General features: G+C 43.5%; 2 protein-coding genes and 1 long non-coding RNA gene across 3 annotated transcripts in view; all 3 read left to right on the top strand.

Moving 5' to 3' along the window:
• The first annotated feature begins 4,319 nt into the window (after positions 1-4,319).
• On the top strand, positions 4,320-5,678 carry LOC146633028 (uncharacterized). The gene is made up of 3 exons (XR_014906134.1): positions 4,320-4,403; positions 5,084-5,222; positions 5,619-5,678. It is a non-coding gene; the product is annotated as an uncharacterized LOC146633028 (long non-coding RNA).
• Positions 5,679-5,791: 113 nt separating this feature from the next.
• On the top strand, positions 5,792-7,499 carry LOC146633027 (deoxyribonuclease-1-like). Its single transcript, XM_085352898.1, has 6 exons — positions 5,792-5,813; positions 5,997-6,131; positions 6,316-6,428; positions 6,514-6,668; positions 6,744-6,837; positions 7,319-7,499. Exons 1-6 carry the CDS (start codon positions 5,792-5,794, stop codon positions 7,367-7,369), a joined length of 570 nt encoding a protein of 189 aa, XP_085209024.1. The 3' UTR covers positions 7,370-7,499.
• A 4,394-nt stretch (positions 7,500-11,893) lies between these two features.
• The window catches only part of LOC146633022 (uncharacterized), a 48,836-nt gene continuing 45,758 nt past the window's right edge, over positions 11,894-14,971 (top strand). Inside the window, exons 1-2 of the mRNA XM_085352897.1 lie at positions 11,894-11,914; positions 13,899-14,786. Of these exons, the coding sequence (XP_085209023.1) occupies positions 11,894-11,914; positions 13,899-14,786 (909 nt within the window). The remainder of the gene's footprint in view (positions 11,915-13,898; positions 14,787-14,971) is intronic.

Genomic DNA, 14,971 nt, shown 5'->3' with positions numbered 1-14,971 from the left:
GTGTGACAAAGCCTAGAACCAGTTTAGAGGTAATTCAGTCAGTTTTTTTAAACAAGCTAATGTGTGTATATAAAAGATTTGTTACTGGTAATACAGCAAAACTTTATTGTAGTTTTTAAAGTTCAAGTTAAACCATGTGAAATAAGTTGGATAATACACGGTGTTACATATGGGACACAAACGCAGCGTTTTGGGACAACATGGTTTCTGTTGGGTTTACACAAACTGTAAAGATGTTATTACGATGTTATTACGATGTTATTACGATGTTATTACGATGTTATTACGATGTTATTACGATGTTATTACGATGTTATTACGATGTTATTACGATGTTATTACGATGTTATTACGATCAATGTTAGCTCTACATGGGTGTTAGATTTCAAAATAAAATCCTTTTAAACGATCGTCTCGTTTCATTTATCACCAGCAGAACAGTCTCCAACAGTGTCCAACTTTATGGCTCATAATGGGCAAAGACGCGGCTACAACTTTGATGCTAATCTGAAGTGAATAAAACTATAATAGGACATGAAATGCATTTAGATCTGTACATATGCTGTAATGATCACATGATGTGGCGCCATCCTTTCTGAAATTAAACCGACAACAGATTTGTTGTCTGGGGCATTTAACACAAACTGATTTGAATAAAACGACATCATGAATGCAAAAAACGATGCAGCTGCATTCATATTCATATTTCCTCCTCGGTTCCAACTATTAATACAGAAATGCAAATGCATCATTCTTTTCTTGAAATTTAAACACAGGTTTATATGGTTTATAAACGGTCTCAGCAGTTCTTAAGTACATTTAGTAAAACAGGTAAACACTTACTAAAACACAGTCATTGTGTCCTTACATGCTGTCGTTTTAGCAGACTCTCAAACCAGTTTCAGTCCAGTAGTGTCCGTATCACTGCCGCCCAAAATCAGTATCACGAGCTCAGTGTGTCACATGGCCTTGCTTGACCAGATGGTGCTATTCAAAATGTTGCCAAAAGGGATAATGAGCATCACTCTCATGCCAACAGTTATGGCAAAGATTTTATTCTGCACGTTTGATCTGAGACACGACTGGTTATTAGGGGTGCAACGATATTCGTATCGATATTGAACCGTTCGATACAGTGCTTTCGGTTCGGTACGCATATGTATCGAACAATACAACATTTGTAATTTATTTTATCAATTTTCCTTCTGACGATGCTGTCTGTGTTGAGCGCTCAGAGAATCTGTGTTCGACTACTCCGCCTAGGCTGCACTGTCGAGCGCAGATCCACTGAGCGCTCAACACAGACAGCATAGTCAGAAGGAAGAGCGCAGGGCAAGCTAGCGAGACAGAAGCTAAGCTCTCCTTGCAACAGGCAAATTGAACCTCATTCAGATCTGGCGTTTGGAATTATTTTGGTTTTCATGTGACGTATGACCCTGAAGGTAAGCGAGTCATGGATTAAAGTAAAACAGTATGTTGGATGTGCCATGCAATGCTCAATTACATGGGTGGGAACTAGTGTGTTAGCGCAGTTAGCTCGTTAACGTGTTGGCCATCTAGCCCCATGCACGGGGCGATCGGCGGTAGCTCGTTAACGGAGATTTGCCGTGTTGTGGCGTTAAGGTCATTTCAACGAGATTAACCTGAAAGCACTAGTGGGAACACAACGAATATGACTGCACATTTACGCCGACATCATCCTAGTGCAAAGACAAAAACAACAAGCATGCTACTAACTTTAGCCGAGTCATTTAGACAGCTGTTAGCACATGATTCTCCTTATGCTGCTGAGAATATAGCCCAGAAGAAGCGGATAGTATAGCTTTTATTTTGGAAAGAGACATTTCTCTGTAATAAACTCTCTTTTCCAAAGATGAGTGATTCCTCAATCAGATACAGGGCTCGCAATATCGCTAGCCCGACGTCCCGGAGCTAGCGATTTTTTCAGTCGGGCTACCAAAATCTATCTCTTCCCTGCCCGTCGGGCTATTGTAGGAAAAATATATGTCAATGCTTTTGCATTCTTTCAGAAATGTAGCTGGGTAATTATGTCATTGGCATCGGTGAGCCACTGTCAATATGTGACATATTGAAGTCGCGTTTGAATTTGCGCTTGTTTTTTTGCTTTCACTTTGCAATCGTGTGAACTGTGTATAGAGAGCGACAGCACTGATCTGTGAGTGATGATAATTTGTGCACCAATTCCTCTGACATCGTCTTATTAATCGTTAGCTTACTATGCAAACATGACAAGTGAAATCTCCCGCAGCTTAAACATGTGAGAGGTTGATCGCGCAGAGAATCGCTGAGCTTATGTGAGTGCGTGTAAAAGCATTTCAGTTCTGCTGAGCCAAATAAGACAGGTCAGGGTGAAGAAGTGACAGCCAAAGAAAAGCTTACCACAAAACGGAGAAGTTATGACAAATCAGACTATAAGGCAAAAAGAAAGTGCAGCTTTATGGTTTCATGGACAAAAGAATTTCTGTGGCTGCAATATGACGAGCTAAATAACCAGGGCTGCACATAAGTGGTCCGCAGGTGCGCATTCGCTGTCAAAATAAAAAACATGCACAAGGGTTAGGGTTAAATTTAAAAACTATACTTTTGAGTTAAAATATATATTTATAATTTTAATAAATGACAAATTAAAAAGGCATGAACATTTTTTTGTATCGAAAAAATATCGAAACGTGACACCAAAGTATCGAACCGAACCGAACCGTGAATTTTGTGTATCGTTGCACCCCTACTGGTTATCCATCAAAGTTCAACACTTTAAAGTCCACAACTTTCCACACTCTGATAAGCACATCCCAGCGGTGACCGCCCCGCCGGTTCCCAGACTGCAGCCTTGGCGTTCGCTCTGGGGCTTATTTTTAGCTACACACATGGCACTTTTCCATTTTATCATTCTTTATTAAACATCTTACAAAGAAGTATTTAACTTGAATTAGTTTTACCAGAGTGTGCATGTTTATGGATGTTAGAGAAAAATACAAGGTGCAGATACTGCACATCTGCAGTCCCCATCAGGTCACATGTGCATATAACCAAAAGTCAAATACAGAAAATGATCCTGCTACTTTGGCCCTAGTGCAACTCTCTGTTGGTCTTTGGTTTAAACTGCAAGAGTGGCTACAAATCTGTGGTTAAGCTGCACTTCCTGCTGTTTCTCCCTCTGTACTCGTTGCTCTTTAGGTCAGTATGTGGTAGTTTTCCATGTCCCAGTGGAGATTTCCTCTCGTGCAAGCTTTCCTCACGCGCACACTGAGCCCTCATCCTTTCTACACAAAATTCTTTTCTCTACTTCATAAACAAGACTAATAGTCAGCAAACATCTTGGCTTCACTTGGATTCTCAAGTTTAAAATACATGGAAAGTTTGGGAAACTATGGTTTACCCTGACGGGAGCATGAATGTGGACAGCAGCGGTGGCACCGAAATTTATTCAGTATTTGCTGAGGCATCAGATTCTCGACAGCTGGCAGTAAAGAAAGAGTCAGGAGGCTGGGTGTAGTGGACACCGGTATATGTCTAAGCACCGACCTGGCAGATCTGATTACAATGTTAAAAACATAGAGCTTAACCCTCATCAGTAACATGACAACTGTAACATGCTGTAAGTATGAGCACTTTTATGAAACTTCACTAAAGTGTATTATTGTGTTGTCAAGCTTGAATGCATTGTAAGTGAATGGGTTCTGTTTGTTCAGCTACAACTGGGAAGAAAAACTTTCTGACCAATAAGGTGGAGACGGTGGCATACTTGTGTTGTATCAGCCTATCGGAAGGTTTTTGAAGGTCTGATTTCAAGATATAACACTGGGACAGATGATAGTTTAACAAGGCTGTAGCAATATTACTGTTGTTATTGTTAATGACTGTTACGTGTCTCTGCTGGAGCAGACCTAGAGTAGATATTATGTTTTGTCTGTCCCTGCTCTCATGAACAAGGCATCTTTCAAACTGCTTGAAGGAATTTCTTCAGTTTCCGTAAGGATTTTGCCAAAGTTTAAGGTCATCCCAACACTGCGACACTCATTCTGAGTTCATTTGTGAAGTGTGACAGAACTTCACACAAATGCCAAACAGGACAACAGCAAGTTAAAACAATGCTGAAGTGTTTTTATTGTATGACGAGCAGAAAAGAATTTGAGGTTGCAACGTTATCCTTGTTGCACTGCAATCTTGGGATGTGAGAACCTGAAAGCCTGAAATCTGTACCCCATCCACAACACACCTTTTCTCTGTACTCCTCCCCAGCACCCTGCAGTCACATGCGCCTGCAGGTAGATAAAAACCTCAAAAGAGACACTGGTCGCCATTCTGCTCAGAAGCTTTTCAGGAGCTTTCAGAAGATTCACGAGTTCAGGCGTCTCCACCGTGCAGACATACAGGAGCAGGTATGGACCTCTCACTCGCTACAAAAACATCTGAGCTGTATTTGGTGCAATACTGTGAGCCAGTTTCTTGTTTAGAGTGGATGTTTCAGGCTACAGCAGCATTACAGTAACTTTTGTGCATTTTTCCTGCAGTAATTGTGCGTTTACAAACACATTTCAGCAGCACATGCAAACCATCACAGTATAAATGCAGCTCTCTGTTTCCATATTTGGCAACCTTTGGTCTTCCACAACAGCTCCAGGACGGTGTAACCAGGGCAACAGAGTAATATATTGTCCTAAAAGGATAATATTTTACCAAGCCTTGCAACATGCTGCAAATAGCGACGCGCTAAATAGCATGTTAGATAAACTGCCAAAAATACATCCAGAGGAGCAGGTGTTTGGTCTCTCACTCTCATGTCATGAGCTCTCAGCAGATGGTGGAACATGAGCCGCTTTGTTTTGGACTAAACTCCATGTTAAACTGGACTTTATGACAGAGAAATATGGAGTGAAAGGAAAGGCCTTACTTCAGCCTGCAAATCGGTTTTTAATGCACAGGAACTGGAAATTATTAACCTGATAACCTGGGAAGTCATTAGCTTACATACGTGTAAAATAAATATGAAATCATTTGTAAGCGTCAGTGTTTCATGTGATTTCTAAGTCATTTTTAACATGTGACCTGTTTGGTGTAGGATGCATTTGGTGGGCACTTTGGGGCTTTTTCTGACCTTGCTGCATCTCTCTAACTCGCTGCTGCTGGGAGCCTTTAACATCAAATCCTTCGGAGACACCAAAGCCTCCAACACCACTCTGATGAACATCATTACCAAGGTCTGGGACTTTTCCCTCTTTGGTAGATATGACAGTTTGTACAAAATGTTTACATCCACCCATTTGTAATGCAATTTGGGTCAGAGTGCTTTCAAAACCAATCCAGAAGTGTTATCTTGTGTGTGCGTTTTGAAATAGTTTGAACTGAATTTTGAGAAATGCTTTGGATGATTTGGCCTGTTGCAGAAGTAAACCTGAATATTCCCAGAATATTCCCACCTCTATGCTTAAGGAATGATCAATGAAATAACTGGATGTGCAACAGCTGTAGCGTTGCCTTTACAATCTAAAGCTTAACACATGAATTTTTTCGTGCAAGGTAAAATATAAACAAACGTGATGTTGCAAGATGGACAATCAGGTGATTCATTTTCATTTTTTATGTGTGTTTTGCAGATTGTCCAACGCTATGACGTCATTCTGATCCAAGAAGTCAGAGACGGTGATCTCTCAGCAGTGTTGGACGGTGTTGGATCATCATCACTTAGACCTCAGAGGGTTAAAGAACCTCCCATAAGTTTCTCAAATAACCATTCAAAACAACTTGATTAAAAATTTATATTTCCAGCATGTTTGTAGTGTTTGAGGCATGTTTGAAGTAATTTAACGGCAAATCCTCCGTCTTTGTTCTGGCATAAACATACATCTTATACACACTCAGAATTCAGAAGAAGTGATTTAAAAAAAGGGGAAAAGCAGAACTACAATAAATTTGTCCCGAGAAGCAACTGGACATGTTTAGAAATGAAGTACACACTGGCAGCAAATGAAAAGGTGGTGATTTTCTCCACAGGGAGGCGCTGGTATCGGTGGCAAAAAGCTACACCTATGACGACGGCCCGGAGGAAACTGGACAAGACGCCTTTAGCAGGGAGCCGTTTGTCGTAATGTTCTCCTCCAAACACACTGGTAGGTGCTGTGGCTCGAGTTATACAGCTGTTTCTGCATCACACTGATAATGATGTGGATCCTCATTCAAACATTTGTGCGTGGTAGTTCCTGGGACATGTTAGTCACTAGTCCTTTATCATTCTCATGCGGTGTAAGCGCCTCCGTCACTGTCAACACTCCTTCGTTCCCTTCTCTTCTGTAGCTGTGAGAGACTTTACTCTGATCCCTCAGCACACCTCCCCAGAATCAGCTGTTCGGGAGCTAAATGCTCTCTATGACGTGGTGGCAGATGTCCGCGCTCGCTGGAACAATGATGTATTTACAGCCTACAAGTAAAAATCATTTATTTGGTGGAAAAACACACATTCGGTAAATGCGACTCACACTACTCTCCCTGCAGGACATCGTGCTGCTGGGTGACTTCAACGCAGGCTGTAGTTATGTGTCCGGGTCTGACTGGCAGCAGATCCGCATCTTCACTGACAAGACTTTCCATTGGCTGATCACTGATGCGGCCGACACTACCGTGTCGCAAACTGTCTGCCCTTACGACAGGTAGACAGATTGTGGCAGGTCGTTCTGATGTGTGCACGCAAACTCTAAACTCTAATCATCTTTCTGTGTTTGCAGGATTGTGGTCACTGCGGACATGATGAGAGGAGTGGTGAAAGATAGTGCGAAGGTGTATAACTACATGACGGACCTGAATCTCAAACAAGATCTGGTAACAGATGAATTTCAATCCTTATCTCTGTAAGAATTCATTTGAACTAAAAAGCACAACCTGCCTCATTCCCCGCTGACACTAATGGAAACGTCAATATAAAAAGTTAACATAATGCTGTATTCACTGCAACTGAGACCATAGACTCGTCAGCAAAATGTTTACTGAGCTCCAATCAGAAGAGAGGCATTCTACACAAAGGGCAAAGCAGTCGCCCCATCAGAAATCATGCAGTTTTAAAGCACTTTTGCTTTTTTAATATCAGCTTTGAGCTACAGAAAATCGAGCAACTTTGTAAAGCAGTGGCTGTAGTAACGACCACAGAGATGCAAACAAAATCATAATGCAGTGTATACTGTAGTGATGGCATTACCATGCAGGCACGTTGAGTTTTTCAGCACTGGAAAGAAACCTGTGGAAACTGAAGCCGTCTGCAGCACAAACTGTGAGCCACTAAAAGAACGGTTTCTCTGTCTCTCAGGCGTTGGCTGTCAGCGACCACTTCCCCGTGGAGGTGAAGCTGAGCGGTTAGGCTCACGTTGCTTGAACCGTGACTTCCACAAGCTTTCCACACATCGTGCTCAATCTGCAGCCAGCACAATGATCATTCAGTTGGGGACTACTGTCAGCCACAGCTTCATGAAATGCAAATGCACAATAAAGCCACTAAAAGAATTTCACTGAAAACTTGTGTGTTGTAAAGAATTCGGCTTCTTGTTGCAGTGGAGCACATTTGTCTGGAACATTTACTGAGACCCTTTGTTGATTTGGAAACCTTTAATAACGCGTGTGTATTTTATTTCACTTCCTTTGTCTGCTTAAATGTCTTCAGAGTTTAAAGTTTTTTAATTAATTTCCCAAAACAGCTCAAACACACAGCAAAACACTAACCTGCAAAACTGAGCCAAAAATGTTGAAAAAACATAAAAGAGCGGTAGAGTAATACAATCAGTCATCTTCAGTTACTCCTGTAAAGCTGAAATGTGTTCACCACATATGTTAACCTGTGATTTTTAAACACTGAAATGGAAAATCAGGTTGTCTGCATACAAAAAGCTAAAGACGCCTGGGAAATAGAGACACTAGAGTTTCTAATAGCGTCCAAGAGAAGTGTGCTTGGAGAGACGATAGCTGACTGCAGCCTCAAGATGGCAGTGATGTAGAAGCACATCACTTATGCTTTGGTATAACTGACTAGACAAGCACTGCTTGTCCTGGCTGAACAGTTGAGTTGGGGTTGCTGTAGTTCAGTTCTACTAATTGGAAGGTTTGCAGTTCAATACCAAGCTGCTGCAAAATACTTAGCCTCCCCCCCGAGGATGTAATATTAAAGTGAATACACGTGCTGATTTCATCTCTTTACATGAAAGAACATTTACTTTTCCAGGAGTCACATTAGTGACTTGTAGCTTTAGGCTTAGTAGACGACTCACACTGACAAATCCAAACACATTTGAGGGTAATACTCTTAAATGTGTAAATGTAGTGCTCAAAGAAAACAGGGAGCACCACAGCAGAGGTCATTCATGTCTGTCACACACAGGACGTGACAGTGAAAAGTGTGGAGACACTGCACACCTGAAGTTTAGCCGATTGTGTTGCGCTGACACTCAGGTCCTTTTGAAGTGTCGTATATTGATTCAATTGTCCAAAACACAAACATACAAAGAATGAAAAATGCTCCTTGTTATAAGAATGCAAGATTCATTTTGATTTGGTTGTCCGCTGAATTTTTAACATTCTCAGCTGTCATTTGAATGTAGAGACGTCTGAGTTACAGAGATAATGAATGAGAACCACACGTTTTAATCCATTTAATGTATGAATCCAGACATTTATTTGGATATTTCACAGTAAAAACCAAACATTTGTTAGAGATGACAAAGGCTTTGCCACATTTAGATGCACTAAAGGTCAGATTTGCTGTTAGTTCTTCATATGTGAGACTCTTTTGCAACAATTAGCAGTTTGCTCGCGTAAGCATACTGCAGGTAATGCTGAGTGATGGAGAAGGCTCGGCAGGTTGCCCGAGTGTACGGCTCTTCAAACCAAAACAAAAAGTCACACCCTAACCTCGAGTGTTTTTATTAACACCTTGAGGGGTAAATGCTGGGTTTTATCCCCCAAACATGTAGACTGCTCACTGCCTGATGTCAGATCACATCTGTAGCTGGTGCTACAAAGTGTGCAAACATGTTTCCCCTCTCTAAGCCTTTCTTCTCTTAAGCATCTCCAGATACATCCCCAGGGACTTCTGAATAGAGTCCTTGGTGATGAACTTGACAAAGTTATTGACATCAGCCTCTCTGTTAGCCGCCAGCTTGTCTATGGTTGGCTTCCTCATCATGGACTTTGTGAGCTGTCTGGCGTGATCTGCAAATGAAACAAATGCACATGTAAGGAAGCTGTGCATTCATATACAATTTCTTCTATGAATACTGACATGGGCTTCAATTCATTGCAAAATATATTCAATTGCAGCACTATTGTGGAGCACCTTTTATTTCTTATGTGGGAAAGTGACATTTCTAACAGGTGCTGAAAGCTTATGCTCTTTCTCTGCCTCCTGCACATCCTGCCAAGTACCAGGATGTACTAAATACTGCTGTACAGATGGAAATACACCCATATCGACACTTCTGAGGTACGAGGTTACATCTCCCTACATGCGGGTTCGTGCCACCTCACCTTAAAACAAACATACACTGATAGCAGCTCATTTTTTTCCTACCTGCCTTGGAAATGTTACCTGCAATTTTATTACCCAAATGGTAAATGGACTGGTTCTTATGTAGCGCGTTTCTACTCATCTGAGCGCTCAAAGCACTGATGAGGCCAATCACCGTGATGTCATCTGCAAACTTAATGATGGTGTTGGAACCATCAGCAGGTCTGCAGTCGTGGGTGAAGAGGGAGTAGAGGAAAGGGCTCATCACACAGCCTTGTGGTACACCGGTGTTCATTGTGATGGTAGATGAGCAGCGGTTATCCAGCCGGACATGTTGGGGGCGGTTGGTCAGGAAGTCCAGTAACCATTTGCAGATGAGGGAACTGATGCCCAGGTCTGTCAGTTTCCTGATGAGTTGTGAGGGGTGGATTGTATTGAACGCTGCACTGAAGTCTATAAACAGCATTCTGGCGTAGGTGTTGTTGTTGTTGTGAGATTATAATATTATTTTATGCCATGTTAGACCCCTAATTAAAGATTGTGAATTATTATGTAGTTTTAGTTTGCATTATTCTCCTGAATTAGAAGAAGGTGATAACTCTTGCATTAGTTTGCATTACATTAGACTGCTGATTTATTGTGGATGAATGATATTGTTTTATGATGCATTATACTGCTGAGTTATAAGAAATACTGTTCGCAGAAAGTCATCGCCTTATTTGTCTGATTAGAAGAGAACAGAACATGCTGGAGTTTTCTGCCCCATCTCAGCAGGAGCAGATAAACAGGGAGCCAAGGTCGTAGCTTAGGCGCCGTGTGAGAGAAAGCATGTGAATGTTTAGGCTTTTTATGATAAGGTGGAGGCATCAGAGGCTATAAGAGTTTGATCAATGCTCCACCATTTTGAGATCTGATGCTGTCTGCGTACGGTGTCCATCTCCCACGCGTGTGATCATTAAAATCATCGTTTGACTCAACCCGGCCGGACCAGTGTTGTTATTGTGGTTTTTCCTCTTGTCTCCATCCCCAATATTTGAACTCGTAACATTGCCAGGTGTGAGAGGACAGAGTGCAGTGCGATGGAGACTGCATCCTCTGTGCTCCTGTTCTGGCGGTAGGCGAATTGGTGGGGGTCCAGGGTGGGGGGGAGACAGGATTTGAAGTGTGCTAGGACCAGCTGCTCTAAGCACTTAGTGATGATGGGGGTGAGTGCTACTGGGCGGTAATCATTGAGGCAAGATGGGTTGGAGGTTTTGGGTGTCGGGACGATGGAGGTGGAGTTGAAGCAGGCCGGTACCACAGCGTGGGCCAAGGACAGATTGAATATGTCTGTGAGCACTCCTGCAAGCTCCCCAGAACACGCTCTGAGAACACGCCCGGGGATGCCATCAGGGCCTGCAGCCTTGTGGACACTGATCCTGCTCAGCACCGCTCCTACATCGGTGGGGGAGAGAGTCAGAGGTTGGTGGTCTGCTTTGGTTGTGGTTGTGGGGTTCCCTCGCTCAAAACGAGCATAAAAGTTGTTGAGCTCATTGAGGAAGGAGACATCAGAGGATGCGGGGGAGGGTTTGGTGGTCCTGTAGTCTGTGATGGTCTGGAGTCCTTGCCACATGCGTCGGGGGTTGGAGTTGGAGAAGTGTTCTTCTACCTTCTTTTTGTAATGGTGTTTGGCTTTTTTGATGCCCTTCTTTAGATTAGCCCTGGCTGTACTGTAGGCGTGTGCATCTCCTGACCTAAAGGCGGTGTTGCGGGCCTTCAGGAAGAGACGAAGATCCCGGTTCATCCAAGGCTTCTGGTTGGGGTACATGGTGATCCGTTTCTGGGTGTAAAGTAAAGTGTGCATGTTAGTCCCCGTAGGGATATAGTTCCTCTGCATTTAACCCATTCACCCAGTGAAGCAGTGGGCAGCCACCAATGCAGCGCCCGGGGAGCAGTGTGTAGGGACGGTACCTTGCTCAGGGGTACCTCAGGGTAGCCGTTCAGTGGAGTCGAACCACCGACCTTCCGATCATGGTGCCACCACTCTACCTACTGAGCTATCCCTGCCCACTGTCAGGTGGTGACACTGTCTGTGGTTTTGGAGATGTAATCCAGTACAGATGAGGCGTACTGGTCCAGGTCTGTGTGGGTGAACATATTTCAGTCTGTTGGTGTGGTTGAAGTTCACCTTTATGTGCTGAAGGTGAAAACACTGAGCAAAGGGAGGAGTGTATGATCTGTAGATACTATGGAAGCTGAAGATTGTACCTGACACCCGTTTGCTGCTGCCACCTTCTGGCCTTCAGGTGCTCTGGACGTGCTGTTTTTTGTCCTACAGCTTTAAGAGGCTGTGTCTCGGCTCTTAGTTGTTGGCACACCTGTTCACCATAAGTCATCACAGCACAGCTCATGGGCTGGGCTCCTCCAAAGGTAACCACCAAGCTGATGTTGGTTGGAGTTGTTTTATATGTTTAGATTAGTTTGTTGTCTCCTGCATGCTGTCATCTGCTGCTCTCCCTCAGGTATGTTCCCAGCTCAGGTGTGTTTGTGAGGGAGTGTTAGGGACCCGCAGAGACACTGGAGACAATAACTTGTACGAGCACAACTAAACTCATGGCTGCTGATCATTTAAGGTTTACCTTCAAAGTAGGAACTGCTGTCCTCCCTTAAACTGTGTGTACAGTGACTGGAGAACAATCCTCAGTGCTGGCCTACACCTGGGACACTGCAAACCAGGGTGCTTTGCTAGAAAGCAAGTTCAGCACATGCAGGATGTGTTTCTGATATCGCGGTTTCGCAATCTAGCTTTGAGCACATTCATGGTTCCTTTCATCCTCGGCACCAGTTGCTGCTTGTTGGGAACATGACCTCCAACTATCTGTCCACTAACTCTTGGGAAGAGCCCATCAGGATGCTTGGTGAAAAACCTCATTTTAAAAACAGCCCTGCACACTGTTCCTTCACCGTGACCAAAGAGTTCCATGATTCCAGATGCTGACAAGTAATGTCGCTCGGTTGTAACAGATCAAGTAGTGTAATTGTGTTTGTGTGCAGTTCTTTATTTATATATTTGGATTGTCCGGGCATACGAGCACAGCTAAACCTACAGCCGCTGATCATTTAACCTTTAGCTTGGCTTCCCAGTTAAAGTGTTTACAGAGAGGGAATGATTGAATCAGGGTGTCATTTCTCATCTGCACGTGTATGTTGTCCATGCTACCTCAGAGATATTTCAAAGGAAAGGTTAGACCTGTCTCCTTGAGGGATTATTTAAAGCTTCAAGTCCTCTGATCCTCCATCTTGCCATCAGCTCAGTTTAATCTAGACCAGGCTAAAAGTTTATTATCTTAGGACGGTCTAAGTCATCTGGATGTAAAGTGACTTTAATGTGCATTTCGGCTCCGGAGCCTAATAAAGCTCTTTCCTGGCAGGTGTTGGTGGGTCGAGCAGTCTGACGGAGGAACGTAGTCGGCCATCTTGGAAAGAAGAAAATGTTTTCTTCACACACGGTGAGAAAAACATCGTTTTTATAAATCATGAGTCCGAACATTTTACAGACTTTTATACGTGAAATTGTTCGTAGTTTATAAACACATCTGGAAGTGCCGTGCAAACCAAGGCCGAGCTGCTTTTAGGAAACGTGAAAAGTCTATCAGTACAACTTTCATGAATGATCATCATTTATTGTCATTATATCATTATGATTATTGTTAACTACCACCCTTTAGTAATTATTTACAGTTTTCCAGAACATGAGAAACAAAATGCATGTTAAGAAAAGAAAATAGTAAATGGAAAGACGAAGGCTTCAACCTCTTAGACCTTTCCTTATTTCCAACACAGCTGATTTAAATGGTTAAATGACTTCCAGTTCTCCTGGTAACGAACTAATCAATTGATTCAGGTGTGCTGACCCAGGGTGAGATCTAAAACCTGCAGGACACCGGCCCTCGAGGCCTGGAGTTCGACACCCCTGGTCTTACACCAAGGACTAAATGGTTCATTTTTGGCTCGCTGCACTGTAACAGGGACGGGGTGATTTGCAGAGCACTTTGTAAATGAGGACTGTGTGCAAGAGGTGCAAGTGCACGGGTGAAGTCGCACTGTCCCCTCTGCATTTGATTGTCCCTCGTTGGGTCGGGCGTAAAGACTGAGCAGGGCAATCAGCTGGTAGAACCGATGTCCACAAGATGCAATCAGCGATGCACTTGTTTAAATGTATTTTATGCAATAATACAGTCTTTCTTTTCCAAAACGCTTCCAAACAATTTACAGCACAACAGGTTACTATTATGGGCATCATCCAACAAACAGGTTTCTTATCGAAGCAGAGAGAGGCCGGCACGACAAAACAAGATTTAACTCAAACACTTATTAAGCTTCTGACTCCCTGCCTGTGTCTTTGTTGCTGTAGGAACAAGACGCCAAAGAGAGCCCAACACCTCAGTGCTCTCAGTTGGCTGAAGATGCTCACTCAAGTGCAAACTTACTTGAGCACTACAGGTGTGATCAGTGTAACAAGAAGTTTCATGCCCCGTGTCACCTCAGAAGACACCAGCGCATCCACAGTGGGGAAAAGCCCTTCAGTTGTGACCAGTGTGGAAAGACTTTTACTCGGAAAAGCAACTTAAAAACACATCACCTCAGCCACAGCGGCGTCAAACCACACATATGCCACCAGTGTGGAAAGACATTTAGTTCTATGAGCAACTTGAGAACTCATCAGCGCCTACACAGAGGAGTCAAACCATACGCATGTAGCCAGTGTGAGAAGGCTTTTACTCGGATGAGCCACTTAAAAATCCATGAGATGGTCCACAGCGGAGAAAAACCCCACATATGTGAGGAGTGCGGAAAGACATTTAGTTTGATGAGCAGCTTGAGAACTCATCAGCGCCTGCACAGAGGAGTCAAACCATACGCATGTAGCCAGTGTGGCAAGGCTTTTACTCAGATGGGCCACTTACAAACCCATAAGATGGTCCACAGCGGAGAAAAACCCCACATATGTGAGGAGTGCGGAAAGACATTTAGTTTGATGAGCAGCTTGAGAACTCATCAGCGCCTGCACAGAGGAGTCAAACCATACGCATGTAGCCAGTGTGAGAAGGCTTTTACTCGGATGAGCCACTTAAAAATCCATGAGATGGTCCACAGCGGAGAAAAACCCCACACATGTGAGGAGTGCGGAAAGGCTTTTAATCATCAGAGCAACTTAAAGAGACATAAACTGGTCCACAGTGGAGTTAAAGCACACAAGTGTGACCAGTGTGGGAGGGCTTTTGCTTTGAAGTCGAGCTTGGCGACACACAAGCTGGCGCCGCATGTGACCTTTCTGGGAAAGCCTCCAGCCAGCGACCCCAGAAACACGCCAACAGACGCTGATACGTGATCGGTGCAGCAGTTCAGTTTACACAAACTCGAGCTTAAGTCAACCCTACACTTACTGACCATGGACACGCACCAGTGCGACCAGTGTGACAAAGC

This window comes from Diplotaxodon limnothrissa, linkage group LG4 (genome assembly GCF_057381915.1).
Source record: "Diplotaxodon limnothrissa isolate DT_005_m linkage group LG4, D_limnothrissa_male_GT1.1, whole genome shotgun sequence".
Classification (NCBI taxonomy): domain Eukaryota; kingdom Metazoa; phylum Chordata; class Actinopteri; order Cichliformes; family Cichlidae; genus Diplotaxodon; species Diplotaxodon limnothrissa.
The sequence above is the reverse complement of the archived record's forward strand: the minus strand, read 5'-3'. Positions and strand labels throughout refer to the sequence as shown.

Excerpts from the sequence above, each read along its gene's own strand:
- LOC146633027 (XM_085352898.1), top strand. The coding sequence starts at position 5,792 with ATGTTTGTAGTGTTTGAGGCAT. Across the intron at positions 6,429-6,513 it reads GCGCTCGCTGGAACAATGAT|GACATCGTGCTGCTGGGTGA; the intron begins GTATTTACAGCC and ends CTCTCCCTGCAG. Across the intron at positions 6,838-7,318 it reads TGAATCTCAAACAAGATCTG|GCGTTGGCTGTCAGCGACCA; the intron begins GTAACAGATGAA and ends TCTGTCTCTCAG.